We start from the raw sequence: 20,173 nt of genomic DNA on the forward strand, positions 1-20,173 counted from the left end.
TTATACGAGATAACATCTGTAATTGGACTGTATTATGGGAGTGAACTTTGCACTCCAAGGAGAACTAAAGAGACACTTTATGATGCTGAAATGACAATTAAAAAAAAAAAGTCCATATTTTTTTTTTCACTTTTGAGAAAGGTACCAGAAATATTAGTTCATTTACACTTTGCTCTGAAAATCCAACTGAATTTTGAGTGAAGGTGGTTGTTCATTTCAGGACCATACCTTTCATTCATTTGTCAAATGTTTGTTAGGTGCCTCCTGTATACCAGGCACTGTTCTAGGCACTGGTGATACAACTGCGAACAAAACCAAACACTATCCTTCCATGAGTTAAATATCCAGAAACACAGTAGTGTTGTTTGCTAGTGAACACAACAGTGAGTCAAAGGATTCCAGAATAAAGGATCTCCCATCCAACTCCATATGCTTTCGTTTTTTTTTTTTTTCTGAAAACCTTCCATTACTATCTTTTAGGCGAAGGGAAAATGTCTGGATTATTTTCTGGGTTTCAGTCACAGCACCACAGCAGAGCTACACCTCACGGAGCCTTTCTCTGCACATTCATTTATAATAATAACAATAGCCAGCATCAAGAGGGCACCTTTCACAAAGACATGCAGCATACACTGTCTGATGCAACTTAGGCACTGTTATCTTCATATGATGGGTATCTAAGGCGCAGAGAGGCTCAATGACACAACATGATAGATATTAATTCAAGTCTGTCTGAATTCAAAGCCTCCATGAACATCTTCCAGTATATCTGGTTGCCTCACGCATCTACTCATTCATTCGTTCATTCACTATCCCAGTACAAACTGAGTTATATATCAAAGAGAAATTTTTAATTTCATGTTGTTCTCCTGAGTATATGCTGAGTGTAGTCTTTATCCACAATCCATAAATCCTGTATTTTTTTTCAGCTATGTAATACTGTGCAACCCAGATGGCAGAAAGATTCTCCATTCCCCTCCTCTCACCACAGAGAATGGCATAGAAAAATTCAATAAGGAAATAAGTTTTAACAACCAGAGTTCTTTCCAATGGACTAGACTGACATGTAAAACAGTGAATCCCCTAATTACCTGCCAATAGAGGAGTCCAAGCAGAGGCCACGTAAGGATAGGATAAAGTGGATTCGTTCACTCATCAAATAAACACTGAGAGCCAGAAATCATGAGACGATGGCACTAAACAAGACAAATAAAAATCCCTGCCCTCATGGAGCTTACATTCCAGTGAGAGGGAAGGGAGACAGGATAACTTCTAAGTTATTTTCCAACACAAAAGCTCTAGGTTATTAGGAATGGGGAGAAGAAACAGAAATAAAGAGGTATTTTTGTTGTCGTGAATGTGGAGCTAAGGTTGAAGGAAGGACATACTGAAATTCAAGTGCAGATTCTGTGAACAGTACCTGCAGATACTAGCCTGTCTGTCACCTGTTCTGGGCTGGTCCTCCACTTGCCTCTCAAACTCATTGGCACACAGAGATCACATCCTCTGCCCGTCAGTACCACCTTTACATTATAAATTATGCTCTTAAAACCGTATGACCGCTCTTCTGCTAACTGAAACACTGGCAGTCACAGCATGTCACTGCTCTCTTCCTACCCTCCCTTCATTCCCCTATTTGCTCACTCAACTTTAGGAGAAATTTCCCTCTCCTTTATGCCCGCTCAAACCTGATTCTTTAAGACTTATCTCAGACGGCCTCTTCAGGAAGACACCCTGACTATTTCATTTATTTTGCTTGAAACTATGTTGTCATTCGGTCTCAGCGGTCACAGACCATTCATTCACCCAGCCTTTCAGTAGCCATCCAGTAAGCACTTGCTGTGGGTTAAGCACTCCGTATGAAACGTCATGATCCCTGGTGTTAAGAAACAAGCGCGGGAGGCAGACGAGGACAACAGCAATTTGATGGTCAGGGTAAAACCCTGCTATGGGATACAGAGGAAGGGCCCATGCCTAGATGTAGATCCATGGTTCAACTACTGAGAATCTATTCCACAGATATCTATGGAGGATAAGTTAAATGAATTGTACTACAGCCACACAATGTAGCTGTAAAAAAGAACAAGGGAGACTTTTATGCACTGACATGGAATGATCTCTAGGATATAACTAGTAAAAGAAAAAAACAAAACAAGATGTGGGACAATGTATATAGTAGGCGTCCTTTAGTTTAGGAAATATTTATTTGCATTTGTTTGGTTTGTTCAAAGAAAGTCTGGAAAGATGAAAAAGAAACCAATATACTGATATGGGACTAGGGGCACAGAGACAGGGGAGAAACGTCTATGTTCAAAACAATAAAATCAGATTTTGAAATGATACCTGAGGAAAACCCTGAGAATCTTTCTACAGAGCAGAGGCTGCTGAATACTGAGGCGTGAAGACTGACGTCCTAGTCATTACAGCATCTGTTCACAGAGTGACAAAACACAAGTCTGGCAGTTTCTGGAAGATATTTAGCCTGGCACAGGTCCAAAGAGGGAAAGAAAGATATTTGCTCAAGATCACCAAGTAAGTTATGGTCCAAGAAGACACGTGCTTACTCCAATATGGGTATTTGGGTCCTTCCACACATCTCAAAGACTTTAATGGGGCATCGTAGTGTAATGAATGATGTTGGCATAGCTTCAGGTCTTCCCTAAAAATATTGATCCCATAACCTTACCTTCCGAAGAATCCTAATCCTACTCAGGGAGATATCTGGAGATATGAAGGAACGTGGTAGAGTGAAAAGGGACAAAACTACATGTTAGCATAAGAGAAAATGGGCCAAATGGACCGAGATAAAAGGGAGGTTATTTTTTAAAAGCAGAAAGGTTAAAGGTGTAAGAAGAGACACTCTGTATGATGCTTCTGGGGGGCCCATAAACAGATAAGCAAGTCGACTGGGGGTCAGTTGACAATCAACTGTTAACCTTCTCTCTGCCTGCACAAGATCGAGAGCCAGCATGGCCAATGGAAAGGATGCTATCTCCTTTTCTAATTAAATTCCTTAAAGACTGTGTTGATTTATTCATTTATAATAAAATCCCGGTCTAATTAAAAATGAAACTCCCCCCCACCCGATCTAGCCTCACCATATTTCTAGTTCCCATGTAATTGAATCTGAAAACAGTGATGCTGAGTGATAGCTTGGGATATTGCTACTTATTGTGAGAGTAAATAATAAGGAAGGAGAATGCTGCTGGGCTTGTTTGGGGGAAGCTTAATCAGTTCTTTCTCCCTCAGACTGAATTTTAACAATAGATACAGATAATACGAGATTTCCCTTAATGAAATTGTATAGCCTTGGCTAATTTATGAGGGACGTTTACCTTTCTGGGGCTTTGGCTTCACATAATTTTGGTCTACAGTGTTTAAGGTCCCCGGACTCCTCCTATCTACTTACTCTGACATTTTCAGCCTTCAGTTCCAGAAATTTTTATTTTCCTTGGCCCATTAAAAAAATATACCAGCACATTACTTAGCATTCTGTAGACTGAAATCTTTGCCACATCTATTGTCATATCTGAAATACCTCATGAGAAGGAGGCAAGGTGAATGTTATGTGGCAGACGGAATTCATGCTCAGAAAGGCTAAAGTTATTCATCTAGCATCACAAAGTCAGTTAATGGCACCAGCCAAGTGTCCGTAATTTCCAGGTATGGGCGTTTCTAAGATACCCAGCTGAATTGCCCATGGCTTTTGGTTCCAGGTTCTGAGAGGTTCATAGAGAGGACACATTTCTGTGAGTCACTGAATAATGCTTGACATTTTCCCTGGAAAAACTCCTAGCTGCTGGTTAGGAAGGAACTCTGCTTTTCCCCCCAAGCTTGTCTGCTTTGTTGTATAGTAAACATATATTTTTAGGTTTTTGGCTAGTTAAGGAGGGGTAGTTGGGATGGGAGAGTGTTTTTGAAATGTTCTTTCTTAATCTTAAAATCTGAGAACAAGCAATTAGAATATATCTGTCTCCTTTCCCCTACACCTCAAAGATTTGCACATTGCTTTTTCCTCTTGCACGCTATAATAATTACTTGTAGAACAATTTCTACTGAATACTGAGCCCTCTCTTTTTCCCAGATACCTCACTTCTTCAATAGAGCTCCTTTTATTTACTCCAGTATTTTTATTCCTGAGATTATTTTTAATCTTCCGTGTCTCAATCATTAGTGGGAAGAGTTCTGCCAAGGGGCTCTTTCTAAATGTCACTGTGTGCTCTTAAGACAAGTATAAACCTCTAAGGTCTCCAAGGCAACCCAGACACCTGTTGACTCCACTTTTTTCTCCATTTTTCATCTAATTGCAATTTACCTACTTTACCAGGGCAGTGTGAGGATTAACTGTCCTCGGGTAACTTTCAAGTCCATAAAGGATTTCTGTCTCCTCGGGGCACATGTTCTCTAAGAGAGACAGAAATGAAATACTAATAAGAGACTTAACGTGTGGCAGCCTCAGATAATCTGTGCTCTGCGTTACCACTTCAGACAGTCGGCGTCTCCCTAGCACTCTGTGACAAAGATGCCGCAAACGGGATCAACAGACAAGTCTGAAAGTCCCTGACAGGAGCACGAGCTTCCCCTTCAAAGCTCGTCGGAGGAAGCATATCTTAACCATTAAAGTAGGCAGCTGGACCGAGGCCTGGTGCACCTGCTGGGCAGGCAGGGGTGTTTGCCTGCTGTCATATTTTGGCATAAACATTTGACAGCTTCTCCCTCCCAATGAACATTTCCAATATTCAAAGGTTAATCTTTTCTTGGCTTCTTCTTATCATGACCAGTATTATATGCTGGCTACCTCTCTGTTGTTGGGGGCTGTTTAGTGTGGGGTGTTTACCACTATCCCTCAGCTATACAACAGATCGTAGCCCCTGGCCCCTCTGAGTTGTAACAACTCAAAAAGTCTCCAGACATTGCCAAGTGTCTCCTGGTGGTGGTGGTGGGGGCACAATCACACTGGCTAGACGATCCATTGTGAGCATGATGTGTTACTCAGATGATGGGAAAAGCGCTACAAAAATGTCACCCTCAAATGTGGTCATGGGGCTGCAGAAATGTCAGGGGCCTCAGAAGCTACTCTTTGCCAGGCTCCCACCAAGTTACATTTCATTCTGTTCCCTCCACATGAAGCTGGCGTGAGGGGACATTTTCACAGATGAAGCAGCATCCAATTAACTGCTTATTTATTTAGTGCATGATCCATCGCCTAGTTTTTTTTCAGCCCTCAAAGCCAAAGATTGCTAATTTGCCCAGTATTAAGTATCTTTTGCTCCCCTCACCTAGTCCACGTTAGCCAAGGATTTGTCTCTAACTTTGAAATTCTACTGTGTGAGCTCCGTTTTAAATGTTTTGGGTTGCAACACATCTGAACTCAAAGGAAGTCACACTGGGGGTGCTGTGGTAGTGGAGGGGAGGCGTCCATCAAAGGGTGACAAACTCCAGGGGGGCATCTCTTCCCTCCAAAATGTCTCATTAGGGTCCCCAGGCTTGGTCTCCTTCTCCGTAGCCCACAGTCCAATTTAATTGAGCGACGGCCTCGCCACGGCACGTTGCTCCTTCGACAGGAGGGTAAACTCATTCTGTCCATCATGACATTTGCTTTCTTAAGGGCTTCACTATATGCAGCTTAAATAATTAAATGTGGGTCACATCGCAGCCTCCCTTTTCAAGCCTGTCTGAGGGCACAGTGGGTTCTTTCGGGATGGCTAGTTTTTGACCATGTGAATTTTAGAAGCTGGTTGGGTTTTCTGTTTGTTTTGTGATGGTGCCTGACACTTCTCCACACAAAAAACCCCAAACCTCAGCATAGTGTAAATCCAATGTGAATAGCTGAAAGAGCTGTGGATTTTCTGACAATGGATAAATGGTGACAGAGAGAAATTTGAGACCCTGGTTCCAGCAAGCCTGTTTTTCATCCAGGAAAGTTTGACCCTGTGAGACGAATCCCTTGTGTTCTACTGCACATGTCCATTCACCTCGAGCTAGGATGGGCTTGTCAAAAATAAAGCATATCTTTAAAATGACCTAATAAGAAGTTCCAGGAAGGACTAAAGATAACTCCTACCTGTAGTGTCCATTTTAAACAATAGATTTCTCTGGGAGAACTCAAGAGTGATTATAATGAGTTTGGATGTAGTTTAACCCAATGCTGATTTTGCACATTACAGAGATTTGTCAACTTTAAGTAATGTGCCAGATGAATGCTTTAAAATAGATGCAACTTTGTGTGAATTCTCTATAATATAGCAAAATCTGATTGCTCTATTAATAGCCAAAGTCCTTGGCCTTGAGAAGGCAGGATGGCAGCATTTTTTAAAATTCATCATCTCTGCATAATTAGTTGTGAATCTCTAAATATCCGAGCTGAAGAATTAACTAGGAACTGGAGCCGTTATCCCTCAGCGTCCCTTTTAATATTGTTCCACAGTCATCATTTCCTTGTATTTTTCTAATTACTGCAAAACCAATTGTTTTTAACTCAACTGCCCTGGCTCTTTGTAATTTGTTGAATGTAATCACCTTCAAATGAAGAAAATGGGCTTCTTGTTCTAGAAACTGGGACTAGATTAGAAGAGCATCATCAGGTGATTGTGGGATCCCAGTTCCAAAACTCTGCAGGTTTTGCCTGACCTTTGCACTTGGAGGGTTTGTACCTTCACGCGGGAGGTGACACTCTTGAAAGTAAGTGCCCCCTATTGTGATGATCTGCAGAGCCTAGTGGGATTTTATTTAGAGATGTAATTTCATAAAAACTAAAAAGAACTAGGAATTCTGGTTCTTCACTCTGAGTAGCCAATAATATGGCCTTAGGCAGTAGAAAATAATGGTTTGGGGCACTTGAGTATGTCCTCTCTTGGAGACTTGTGTCTCACATCTGTATGTCTGATTATAAGCACCTAGGAGCAGAGCCATGTCATTAACCTGTACCCACACTACAGGTCCAGTGATGACCTGGACCCAGTAGGAGCTGCGCAAACCAAATAAACTAGTTTAGAAGTCAAGTCCCTTGCTTCCACTCTCTTTTCTGAGCCTCTTTACTACCCAGTTCTGTCAGAGATTCTCAAAGAACAAATATTGGAAAAGCAAAGGCTCTCAATCCTTATCTCTCTCTTTTAGAGCAGACATATGGTGTACACTGATCAGTAACAGTGGTTCTCTGTGACAATGCTTCCCAAATTTGGGCAGAGTCTATAATCATCAAGGCACGAGACTATTTTAAAAAATCAAAAAACAAAATGAGAGGATTCGAATATGCTTGCAACAGCCCCCATGAAGACTCATCATTGAAGAGTAAGCCAAAATTCTATATGCCTGAGAAAATTTGGACAAATGGACTCATCACTTTCTCTAGCACTGTCCTTGGAGAAGGAACAATGTCCTTATTGGATCTCTCTCTGCAGGTAGCTGCTCTGGGTCTTTCTTTCTCTGGACAAGGAAAGGCTCACATAGATAATAAATGCATGCACAGGGGCTAACCAAGACCTTAATCAGTGCAGCGAGTCAGGTGCCTTTTCATTGTATACACATTTATTAAAAACCTACAATATGCCATGCCTATGCTAAGTTAAGAGTATAGATGAGAAGCAATCTTGGCACTAATGAGGGAGATAATCATGCAAAGAAATAAGTATATTATCAAGTGGCAAGAAATAAATATAGGAGACCAGACAAGGTGGAGTAAGTGGACTCTGGATGTGGCTGATGAAGGAGCATCCTGGAAGACTTCCTGTAGGAGTCAAAGTCTGAACTGAATGTTAAAGACTAATTCGTAGTTAGGTGAAAGGTAAGAGAAGAAGAATGTTCCTACAAAAGCCATTTCAGGGAGGTGGGACCACATGAGCAAAGGCACAGGGCTGCCGACAACATTGTGTTCAGGACATGGCAGGCATTTTAACAATGAAAAAAGTTTAAGACAGCAATTGGGAAAGAAAAATGAGAATAAAGAAGTGAGGCCAAGGGTCAAGGCCACCTTTGTGAGCCTTGTAGGAGGAGGAGATTGGATTTAAAAAAATTTTTTCAAAATGATGCATTTTTAATTTTAATTTGTGCAAGGAGTCCTATATATATTTTTTTTATCAGAAATAACTCAGACTGTCATTACAAAGCATACCTTAAATCAGCATTAGTGAATATGGCTTGTGAGTCAGGCATTCATCTATTCAATAAGCAGATTTCTATCGAGTGTCAGATTTTCCACTAGGAAATGCTAAGGAAATACTTGACACCTTCCTTTCCTTAAGAAACATGGGCACCTAAATGATCTTGGATTCCATTAAGTAAATTTAACTCTGAACCTTAAACAAGTTACTGTTAGCTGGATGGTGTTTGGTTTCCTCATCTGTAAAATCAAGACAAAAATATCTATTTAATAAAGTTCTCATGAGGATCAGATGAGAAATAGTTATGAGGAAAAACATCTGGTCCTTAACAACATTTAGGGGTAGTAGTAGGTATATTGGATTAAAAAGATGGGCAACTTAGCGAGACCTCATTTCTACAATAAATAAAAAAAATCAATCAGGTGTGATAGTGCGCACCTGTAGTTCCAGGTACTGGAAGGCTGATGTGGAAGGATCACCTGAGCCCAGCAGGTCAAGGCTGCAGTGGCTGTGAGTGTGCCACTGCACTCCAGCCTGGGTAATAGAGTGAGACTCCAACTCAAAAAAAAAGAAAAAAGGAATTTGAATGATTTAATTGTGTGCAGTTGTAAGAGTATAAATAAGTTCGTGAAGAATAAAAAAGATTCCGCAGAAGCGTGGCAGAGGAAATATATATAACCAGGTGACCCTCTGAGATGAGTATCTTGTTATGCAAATGTGGAGGCTGGACTCTGTGTTGCCTTGCTGTCTAAAAGGCGAACAAGTGGGAGGTACCTGGGCCTTCCCAGCATGGCCCCAGGGCAAAGGAGTGCTGGGTCCTCACCTTGCCCTTGGCAGTTGCTGTTTTTAAACACCACCTTATTAAGTTATAATTTATAGACAAAAAGCTGTGCATATGTAATACATACAACTAGATGAGTTTGGAGACATATATGTACTGGGGAGACTGGACTTTGTGGGTGATGGAGAACTCCTGAAGGTTCAACAGCATCATGGGCTTTTGCATTTCAGGGAGAGCACTTTAGTACACCTAGGATGATGCATCTGAGGGGGATGAGATTGGCAGAGGGTTGGCCAGCACTTGAGCAAAGGGAGTAAGCAGTGGGCTGCATGGGTTAGACAGGAGCCGGGGCCAGGGATAAGGTAGTGATAAAGCGGCTGGGGCAGGGACAGATCCGAGAAGCATCTGGGAGGGAAGCCAGCAGGCCTTCAGGATGGCCAGAGAGTGCAGGGTGAGAGAAGGAAGAGTCAGGGATGACCCCTCATTGCACAGTTTGTATTTCTAAAAGGATGGTGAGACATGCAGTTACAATGGAGTACCTAGGAGGTAGAGGAGATATATGGAGGGAAAAGGAGGTTTCGGTTTGGATTTTTTATCTTTGGGGCACCTGGCAGGGTTGGCCATAGGTGATAGGCAGTCAGGTAGATGACACAGAAGTTTTGGGAAGACATATTGGCTAGAGGCTGTTCCTTTACTTTTTACCAACTAGGTCTAGCCAGTCTGGGGGTGAGACCCCTTTATCTCTCTTCATCAGGAGATAGGGGTTTTACTGGTCTTTCCCTCATCCTGCATGCTGTCACTGGCTTGCTCTCATCTTCACCTTCCCACCTTTGTCCCCTGCACATGCCTTCTTTGAGGCACTGCCTCCAGGAAGGGGGCAGGGATATTTGTTATGCCCATACGTGGCAAATTAGAGTGGGTAGCTCTGTGGAAACAAAGCCACAAAATTACTTGTCTGCTACCTCACCCGCTGGGCCACCTACCCAGCTCTTAAATCCTGCTCCCACTGCTGACTCTGTGCTAATAACCTGGACTTTCTAAACATTTTTCACAGTGAAGCTCAAGAAACCAACCTTGAAAGAAAATACATGTATTTACTCCAGTGTACTATGAGCCTGGAGGCAGAGTTTTAGAAAGAGGGTCTCTTTGGCCACACTCGGTGTGATGCAAAGAAGCAATGTTGGGCATGTAACACCAAGGAATGTGGGGCCACCAGCCACTCTGTTTTAGATGGAGGGCCCCCAGCCATGCAGTAACCTTCAGGGTGAGCAGCCAGGGGATGAATAGGGACCGATGGGAAGTGGTGGGGGAAGATGAGGGAAGCAGCCTCTGACTGTATGTCACTATCAAATGTCCTCCTCTGCCTGAGAGAAATTTCAAGGGAACTTGGGAGAAAGGGCATATTTGAGAAAGAGCAACTATCTTGGCAAATATCCAAATTCCATCCTGCAGTTTGGGGACCTCCGTTACAAAACCTTGTTATTTAAAGAGGAAATCAAGGGGCAGATGGCCAACCTCCTTTCTCTGGCACATGTGATGAAGCCAAGGCAACACTATTAGCTGGGGGAAGTGGGGATAAAATCTCCACGGACACCCAAGGCACATCTTCCTGTTATTGTTTATCTCGTTTCTATTTTCGTTGTATACCACCCTTGCCAATATTTAGAAAGCTAATGGTGCTGTGTCTACCCTAAATGCCCCTTCCCAGGATTTGTTGGAAGCCAGCACAGACCCACAGCCATGCCAGCTGTCTGCATACAACATTTTCCCTTCCCGGCAGCACCGTCATCAGCTGGGGCTGACCAGTGGCTGGCTCGTCAGGGTGTGCCGAGGACAGATCTCTGGCAACAAGTGTACTTTTAAAGGCAGAGTGCAGGCGCCTTGGTGGAGGGAAGGATCATCTTGCTGCCAGAACCTCAGCACCTTCTCCCAAGAAGCAACACTTGCCCAGAAGCCAAAAGCAATAGAATGAAATAAACCTGCTCCTTTTCAAACAGGGTCTTGCTCTGGTTGGAGGGAATAGGACAAGCAAAATGAGTATTTAGGAAAAAAATTCAGGCTGGGACTCACTGCATTTCACAGATGTATAGAAAAACAAAAGTTCAAGGAGCAAGTTTACCATTCACCTGGAACCAGAGCCAGAACCCAGTAATAATTGCTGGTTGACCTGCATAACTGTCTTAAGCAAGCCTACACTGAAATGTAAACCTTGAAGTAAGCGCTCTCATACCTGGGCACTTTCTCTTGTGGGGTCAGAGAATTTATCATAATCTTGTCTCTTTCTCAGGATGTTTTCAAACTGCCTTTTGACCAGGCATGTCCAACCTGTGGCTCATGGGTCGTATGTAGCCCAGGACAGTTAGCAATGTGGCCCCACAAAATCTTTTAACATCATGTGTTTTTTAGTGTTTATTTTCTTTGTGACTCCATGCATAGTTCCATTTCTGAAGTTCACAATCATGCCTTATTCATGACACCACTTTTTGGCAGCATATACATTTGTGAGCTGCTGTTTTCAATTGTGTAGCACATGAAAGAGCAAAATTCAAACAAACATTTCTGACGAGCACCTTAATAATTCACTAAGAATTGTGACCACTTCCATCAAACCAGACACTGATAGTCTGGTTTTACCAAAACAAGGTCAAATTTCCCACTAGTTTTACAATGCTCTCACTTTTCTAAACTTTATAATAAAAATATTAAAAAAGAAATCTTATTATGTATATGCAATAACTATATCATATAGTTTTTTTTTTTTTGCGGCCCAAGACAATTCCTTTTTACTTGATGTAACCCAGGGAAGCCAAAAGGCTACTTGATATGGCCCAGGGTAGCCAAAAGGTTGGACACCTTTGCTTTAGACCATGCTTCCTCCTCCATCCCACTTCCTGAGTCTTCCACATCGGAACCCTACTGCCAGAAGCAAGAGCAGGATTGAAATAAAGATTGTATGCCTCTTTTCAGTAACAATCAACAGACAGAGTCATGGGCTTCCTCCTTGATATCTTCTTCACTTGGCTTCTAAGACACCATGCTCCCAGCCCTTCTTCTCCCTCACTGTTTGTTCCTGCTCAATCTCCTTTGCTGGGTCTTCCTCTTCCCAACTAAGAGAAGGTGGAAAGACACAGTCCTCTCCGGATTTATACTCCCTCCCTTCCTGATCACATTTAGACACCTTGGCTTAAATGTCATTGGCATACTGATGACATTCAAATTTGTGTGAATTCCAGACTCACCCAGTCACTCGCCTACACACCACTACTTCCAACTTGCAGGCTTAATGGGCCCCCAAACCTAGAATGTTCACATGGAACTCTCCATTTCAGTTGGCAGCAACTCCAGTCCCTCTCGGACCCAAACCTTTGAGGCATCCTTGACCCCACTTTTGCTCTGGTCTACCAGTGAATCATATTGTATTTTAAATTAGATCCGGAATCAGATCATTATACAATGAGCCACACACGGCTATTTCTATTTACATTAGAATTAATTAAAAATTTAAAATTTTGAAAAGAAGAAAAAAAAGGAATAGCCCAGGTGAGAACTCTTAGGGAAACTGGAGCAAAGACCAAATTTAAAATTTAGTTATTTACTTGCACTGGCTGCATTTCAAGTGCTTGATATCCACATGTGACCAGTGGCCATGGCATTGGGTGGTACAGACACAGAGCACTCTCATTGTTGTGGGAGGTCTATTAGATTGTGTTGCTCACTCCATTCACTGTGACCACCCTGGTCCAAGCCATAACACCTCTTGCCTGGATGCCCGTCACAGCCTCTTAGCTGATCTCGCTTCTTTGTTCTTCACAACATAGCAGCCAGAGAATCCTTTTAAAGCATCACAAGTCATGTCAGTCCTGGGCTCAAAGTTCTCCAAAGCCCCTGTGCATGTCTCTTCCAATAGGATTCAGCCCTGAGAAGGACAAACAAGGCCCCAGGGATGCCTTCTCCTCAGCGGATCTCATCCTGTCCGTCTTCCCACTGGCTCTCTCTGCTGGCAGCTGGTCTCCTGCTGCTCCTGAACTCCATGCCCTCTCTGCACCGAGTCTTCTACACTGGTCCTTCCCTCTTCCCAGTTATCCCCCTGGCTTGCTCCCTGGCCTGCTTCATGTCTTTGCTCCAAAGTCTTACACAAGGCTATGCTGAAATGTAAACCGAAAAGTTGCCTTCTCAGGAAGGCTTCGCCTGACTGCTCCTCTTTAACTGTAATCTCTCCCCCACCCCCAGCACTCCCGCTCTCCCTAACTCTGCTCTACTCTGTCTTTTCCACAGCACTTACAAACCACATACATTTTCTTGTGTGTGATATCTATTGTTAACTGTCTGGCAGGGATCTTTGCCTATTCACTGGAAAATTGGCCCAGAGGAAACTTTCAGCAAACATTTGTTCAATAATAAACGAAGAGAGTTTGAGAGCTGGAACGGGCCCTGGAAATCTCTTCTGGATGAGCGGCAAAGGGTTGGTAAGGTGAGGTGACTCACCATGGACCCAAGATGAGTTCAAGAGAAGGACGTAGACTAGGAACTGGTGTGCACCTAGGTGTTGTTACTGGGCGAGTTCGATGACCATGAACTCCCCTTTGCCCTCAGCTGTCACAAGCAGAGGGAACTGATGAACCACAAAGAGCTAACTGAGAAAACAACCAATTAACCAACTAAAATATTGGGGGTATTCACCACTTTCTTCTTGGTAAGACGTTGCATGATTCAACCATCGATTGTGCCTCTCTGATGACTTGTAAGAAGCAAAAAACAAAGTATTGGATTCAGATTAATGGGTTCTTTTTACATGCTAGTCTTACTCCCCACCACTCCTGCTGTTACAAATTCCAAGAGTCTCTGAAAATCAAAAACACATATGGTTGCTAGAGTACGTTTTTTCCCTAAAGCAACATAATGGCTTTCTTTGTTGTTGCTGTTGTTGTTGTTTTTAAAGAAAATCAGTTTCATCGTGTAATTTCTCTTTTTTTTTTCCCCCATAGCCTCAACTTCCTGGGCTCAGGTGATCCTTCTACCACAGTCCCCCAACTAGCTGGTACTATTGGCACGTGCCACCATGCCCAGCTAATGTTTTAATTTTTTGTAGAGACCAGGTATTGCTGTGTTGCCCAGGCTGGTCTTGAACTTCTAGGCTCAAGCTATTCTCCCACTGTCCTTGACCATCATATCACTTCTAAGTTTGTATTTGAGAAAAAGCTGATTAGTAGAAAAAGAATAACTCTTCATTGCATCATTAAAATACTTCTGACACCCCAGCATGGATTAGAAGAAAAGCAGAGCTCAGATCATATTTTGTGTTAGGGGTTCATCTGTCCTCTCGTATCTATAAGACAGTGTCATCTGAGCAGACAAGTTTCTAAATGCTTAGGGATGATGATTTTTCTACTGCCAACTCTGATTCAACCTCACAAACAGACCTGTTGATGATGGCACAGCTAACAGTCTAGGGCTACAGAGCATGCTGTTAGCAAGGAACCTGGAAAACTCCATCCATAGCTCACTGGATGATGTAACTTGCCAGAGTATGTAATTAAGAACAAAGTTAGCCTGGCTTGGTGGCTCAGCCTGTAATCCCACGCTTTGGGAGGCTGAGGTGAGTGGGTTGCCTGAGCCCGTGGGTTCGAGACCCGCCTAGGCAACTTAGCGAGACCTCATCTCTACAATAAATCAAAAATCAGCTGGGCGTGGTAGCGCGCGCCTGTAGTTCCGGCTCCTTGGAAAGCTGAGGCAGAAGGATCGCCGGAGCCCAGCAGGTCGAGGCTGCAGTGGCCGGGAGCGTGCCACTGCATTCCAGTCTGGGCAACAGAGTGAGACTTCAACTCAAAAAAAAAAAAAAAAGAACAAAGTTATCTTTATAGTCATTTCCTCATTATTGAGATAACTCAATTGGAGGCTGTTTTAGAGATGCCAGATTTGGAAATAAAATCCTCACAGACCACTTGGCAATGTCATGAAGATTATACCAGAAAACAAATTGATGTGCATGGACAGTCTTCTGTATGCACCAGAAAATTAGATCTCAGGGGAGACTCATGCAACAAATACATAAACAAAGTCAGGGAGTGTGCAGTGAAAAGCGTAATTGGTGGCTTCCCAGAGAGGAGACTAGTGGATCCAGAGTGCTTGCCGGGAGCTACCTGGGGTGGCGCTGTTCAGTGCTCTCACTAACTGTCCCCTTCTAGCTCCAAAACGATTATCTCCATAGTCACAGTTACTATCACTACCACCGCTGGCAGAGTATGTACACATCCTGGGTACCTTGTCCTAAATCAATAACAGGAGACTGATAAGATTATTCACACAAATAGAACTGGGACAGAACATCCTGTGAGGATGTGACACAGTTCACATTTGGCTGTCTTTATGTGCCCAGAATTCCAGCCCCCACCCCCCAAGAACAACTCTGGTTTGCTGGTTTCTCTGCCTCCTGTGGCGCGGATGTGGCCTGCTCAATTACCAGGACTGCAGAAACAGGCCTGCAATAATGAAATCATCCACAGCACTCGACCATTGTCCCAGGCTCAGGAAGGTCCCCATGTTACCTACTCTGCATTTTGTACACCTCTTTATAGGGTCTTGTTTTTCTCAAGTGCCTATTATGAGCTGCTGTTCCAAGCCTAATGGCTTATTTATTTAACTGATCTCATCATTGGCTTTCAAGTATCAGAGGGTAATAAAACAATCAACCTTGGGAACAAAAGTATAAATATTTGCCTAATTTATCATTTTCTTCCAGCCCCCTAAAGGACAGTAGCCTTTAGGAAAGTAAGCAATTGCAATTGCTGACCCTATATAATCCTCTACCTGCTGACAGTTCCTGGGCCAAGGGACCCAGTTTCCCCACTTGCTCATGTGCACACACAGCTTGACTCACCAAGGATGTCACTGGCGTGGCAATAATGCTGTGCTCAGGAATTGATGAGGTGTTGATACCATATGAACAGCTTTTCCCTCTGTTCACACAGTAGAATACTGGGTCTAGGGCTGCAATTCCTTTGCGTTGAATTGAGGGTGTCCAGGACTCTCTTTTCTGTTTGCAGACTGCCCTGTTAGAGCTTATTATTCTCCACTATTCCAAATAGTTCAAATACAGATATTTGGGATGGGTCTCTGAAGTTGGGCTGGGGAGGGTATCATTTGGCTGGGAATAATATATAAACACATTTATAACTCCTTGGCTGGCGTTGTAAATTCAAACAGTCACTCATTCCATCTTTCATTTACCTATTTACACACCCAGTCAACAGGTGTTTTCTAAGTACCTGATCTGCACCAATATGTGTGTTAGGTTCTAGGAGTAGAGAACTCTATAGATACCATTAGATTAGCAAGGATGAGGTCTGTGAAGGAGGACAAGTCTACTGACTGATTCCAGGGAGACCTGTGTCCAGGGTTCCAATAGGACCCCAGTAACACTGTCTGGCTATGATGAGATCCATTCTTGCATACCTTCATTATTAACAAGCAGTAATTGAACCAGGCACTGTGCTGGATACTGAAAATATAAAGCTAATCCTTGCTTCAAACTTCCCCTACCTGGCAATCAGTGAAGCAGGGTTCTAAATTCCAAGCCAGTGTGGTGACTCTTACAAGTCAGGACAGAATTTCCAGGGGAAACAGCTGGTGCAGGATGATGATGAGGGGACCCCAGAGAGGTGTGTCTATTGGCAAATGTATATATTGTGTGAAGAGTGCCCAGCCATTCCACATAGAGGAGACAGGTCCCAATCTGGGTCAGCACAGAGTAACTTTTCTAACTTTCTGAAAAAAACTTTCTTGGAATTACTCAAACCCCCTTGCCACTGAACTGATTTTCCCCTCTCCAACTCTGGGTGTCTTTTTATTTTCTCAATTTTCCTCTCCCCAAGGCAGCCACAGAGGACCTTAGAACGGTGGTAGCAGTGCTTTTCAAAATGTGTTCCTTAGACCAGTGGCATAAGCATCACCTGGGAGTTTGTTAGAAATATCAAGACCACACTCCATGGATACCAAATCAGACACTGGAGGTATGTGGGGCCAGCAAGATGTGTAGCCCGGCAAGTGACTCTGATGCCTACTCAAGTTTGGGAATCACTGACATGGAACAGGCCCAACAGATCTATGTTTAACTTAAGGCATGATAGAAGATGGTGGTGTGTTCTTTTGCGTCTCAGACCTATATCCTGGCAGCCCTCCTGAGTGCTGGCCATGGACATCAGAGGACCCAGTTCCAGTTTCAGTTCCACGGTAACTTTCCCTCAGTCCCTGAACACAGCCCAGCATGTCTCTGAAGTAGTGTTCTCCACTGTAAATTGAGGCTGTGGGCCCAGAGGATCTATTCCCCCTACTTGTACATGGCCTCATTTCCATACTGAGGTGTTCAAGGCTGAGACAAGGCTTGGCCACCCTGGGTGTGGGGAACCCCAGAAGTGGGTCAACCTGCGTCTTTCCTTGTCACAGTTGGGCAGAAACATTAGTCAAAATAGCCACGAGGGCTCTTGATGCTGGAATTGGGAAAGCCAACGTCAGCACAAGTGGGAAGTATCAAGGAAGGGCCAGGAAGCCATGGGAAATGCCCATACGTTCTTCCTCACCCTTCTTTTTTTTTGAGTTGGAGTCTCACTCAGTCACCCAGACTGGAGTGCAGTGGCCACTCTCGGCCACCGCAGCCTCGACCTTTTGGGCTCCGGCGATCCTTCTGCCTCAGCCTTCCAAGGAGCTGGAACTACAGGCGCGCGTTACCACACCCTGCTGATTTTTTGATTTATTGTAGAGATGAGGTCTCGCCTGCCCAGGCGGGTCTCGAACCCACGGGCTCAGGCAATCCACTCACCTCAGCCTCCAAGGCGCGGGATTACAGGCTGAGCCACCGGCTTCCTCACCCTTCTTACGGCCAACACCACCACAGACCCTGCATTGGGACGGCCCCAGCGCAAGTTGAGAAGTAGTAAATAGGCTGATGGTGATAAAAGTGACCATCCTGAAGAGATAAGCAGGAGGGAATAACAAGTAACCCCCAAGGAATGAGTGAAGAGTCCCTGAGTCACCAGCTCCTCCCTAGATCCACGGCAGGAGGCCTGTGCAAGCCATTGCAAGGTGGATGAAGAGCTCACAGCAAAAATGATAAGGACTAATGAAACTCAGGTCTTACCGATCTTGAGCAAGTCGTTTGTCCACACCAAGTCTCATATCTTCACCCCTAAAAGCTATAGAATTATACCTGCTCGCCTTGTTTTATGAAAGCCAGGTAAAGACTAAAGTAGCTGCTGAGGTAATGACAAAATAGAAAAAAACAGCTGGTGCCTGATGGCTTGGGAGAGTGAATGCTTGCTTCACAATGCCTAATCAGGGCAGAACCTCTATACCCCAACAGTCTGGGTGCAGATCAGAAGCACTTCGAACTCTCGGAATAAAGGTGTCGCAAGAACTTATGATTAACAATTCAGGGAGAGGGCGAGCCTTAGACTTTGGTTTGGAGTCAATCAACCAACAGCAAATTTCATTTGAAATGAAATCTATCACAGAGGTATCTAAGGAGTTTGCTTTTTCACATCAGGACCAGCAGGTGGATGGCACCCTTCCATCGGCCTCCCCTCACCTGGGTCTCTGCAGCGGCATCCTCACCCCCCCAGTCTGGAAGCGGCTCGCTTGCCATGGGGTCTTCAGCATATTTGAATGACGAGCAAGTCTGAGGCCTTGGCTCTGCTTCATTCTGCTTTGGGGAACTGATTTTTCCTAAATGAGGAAATGTATGTGGAATCACAAATCAGCTTTCATCAACCTTTTACGAGTTTAGGGAAGGAGGTGAGGGAGACATCCAGAAATAATAAAAAGGCCCTAACTACAGTGAAAGCTGGGCTTCTTGCCATTCTGCCCCCTTCTAGTCTATGCTGGCCCCAAACATTTGCATAATTATATACATATATCTTAGAGGAAGTCCACCTTCCAGGCCCTAAAGTAAGCTACTCTTGGACCCTTTTCCATAAATGTTGAAAGATTTTTCAGGTTTAAAAGGGTGCAGTGGGCACATCATTTGGGAAACACTGAAGTTATTCCTCAAATATCATTCATCTAATAACAAACAAGTTTCTTTTTTTGAGGACTTCCCAGAGCCTTCACGTATTGTCATAACTTCCAAACAGAAGATTTGAATCTGAGGCTTTTCCTGAGCGTACTTAAAGCAAGGAACCTCTGTTTGCCTAGAATACTTATTAAGGTCATTTTGAATAATGTGGTCTGAGAAACTTTGCTTTGAGGCCCTTAAAGATCTTGGGGGGTGGGAGGGGAGGGTGAGGAGGTGGGTGGGCAGTGCTATAGAAGCTTTCATCGGCATTTGGATCAACTAAGCTTTTGTTAATTTGCAGATGCTGATTCGGTAAGTGTGGGGTGGGCTCTGAGATTCTACCATTCTGACAAGCTCCCATGATGTAGATGAGGCTGGCCCACAGACCACACTTTGAGTAACAAGGGTAGAATTAGCAGAGAATGATCAAAGAAAGCTTCCCCATTACCCATAATCCTGCAGAGTGCAATCCTTCATCATGCCCGAAAGAAGAATTGCTGTTATTATGCTCCAGCCTCAGTGACTATCAACAGGACATGCTATGACAGCCTCTCCACAGCATTTTTGCTAGTGAGGAGATGCTAAGTGGCTGTATTTTCATGAGCACTGTGAGGTTTATGCAGTTACTTCCATTTTTGGTATAGGGATAAGAAAAAAACCAATTCAAATGTACACATTACACAGGAAGTGACTGTTCTAAAGCATGTATAATCTCATTTTCCTTTTATTCCAGCTAGCTCCCCATTCCCTAATTTTTCACATGAATAAGAGAAGGGAAGCATTGGAAAGCTGTCCTGCCTCTGAACCACATATAACGTGGTAGACAGGAAACTTCAGGATGGATGACAAAAATTCCCTGCGATGACTGTATCATCACACTCTCTACGATATATTGCTTTTTAACACCTCTTCGTTATAATTAAGACACAACTCCCAGAAATCCAGTGCAGTGAATATTAGCAGCAAGATCAGAACAATCTCCTTCCTATCCCCCTCTTATGAAGCAATTCAAAGCTTGCGGTTTCCATTCAATTTGTTATAATGACAGTGTTTAATCATGGAGTCTACCGTAGCCCGCCACTGAATTGAGGTCACACATGTGACTATTCAGGCATGGAGCACACAATCTATAACTAAGATTTCGCCCCTGAATCTCTGGAGGCTGTGTCATTAATTAGCAATGCACTTATTTCAAAAATAATATGCATTAAAGCCTTTAAAGATGTAGCCTTGGCTTGGCATGAGCAA

The 20,173-nt window shown here is 43.6% G+C and overlaps 1 protein-coding gene across 1 annotated transcript in view; it reads right to left on the reverse strand.

Annotated features, from left to right (window-relative positions):
• The window catches only part of NCKAP5 (NCK associated protein 5), an 847,991-nt gene that overhangs the window by 36,939 nt on the left and 790,879 nt on the right, over window positions 1–20,173 (reverse strand). Inside the window, exons 16-17 of the mRNA XM_008053829.2 lie at window positions 18,461–18,597; window positions 15,021–15,147 (exon numbers count right to left, since the gene is read on the reverse strand). Of these exons, the coding sequence (XP_008052020.1) occupies window positions 15,021–15,147; window positions 18,461–18,597 (264 nt within the window). The remainder of the gene's footprint in view (window positions 1–15,020; window positions 15,148–18,460; window positions 18,598–20,173) is intronic.

The sequence above is a fragment of the Carlito syrichta genome, unplaced genomic scaffold (assembly GCF_000164805.1).
Source record: "Carlito syrichta isolate Samal-C Ts95f unplaced genomic scaffold, Tarsius_syrichta-2.0.1 Scaffold288729, whole genome shotgun sequence".
Lineage (NCBI taxonomy): Eukaryota > Metazoa > Chordata > Mammalia > Primates > Tarsiidae > Carlito > Carlito syrichta.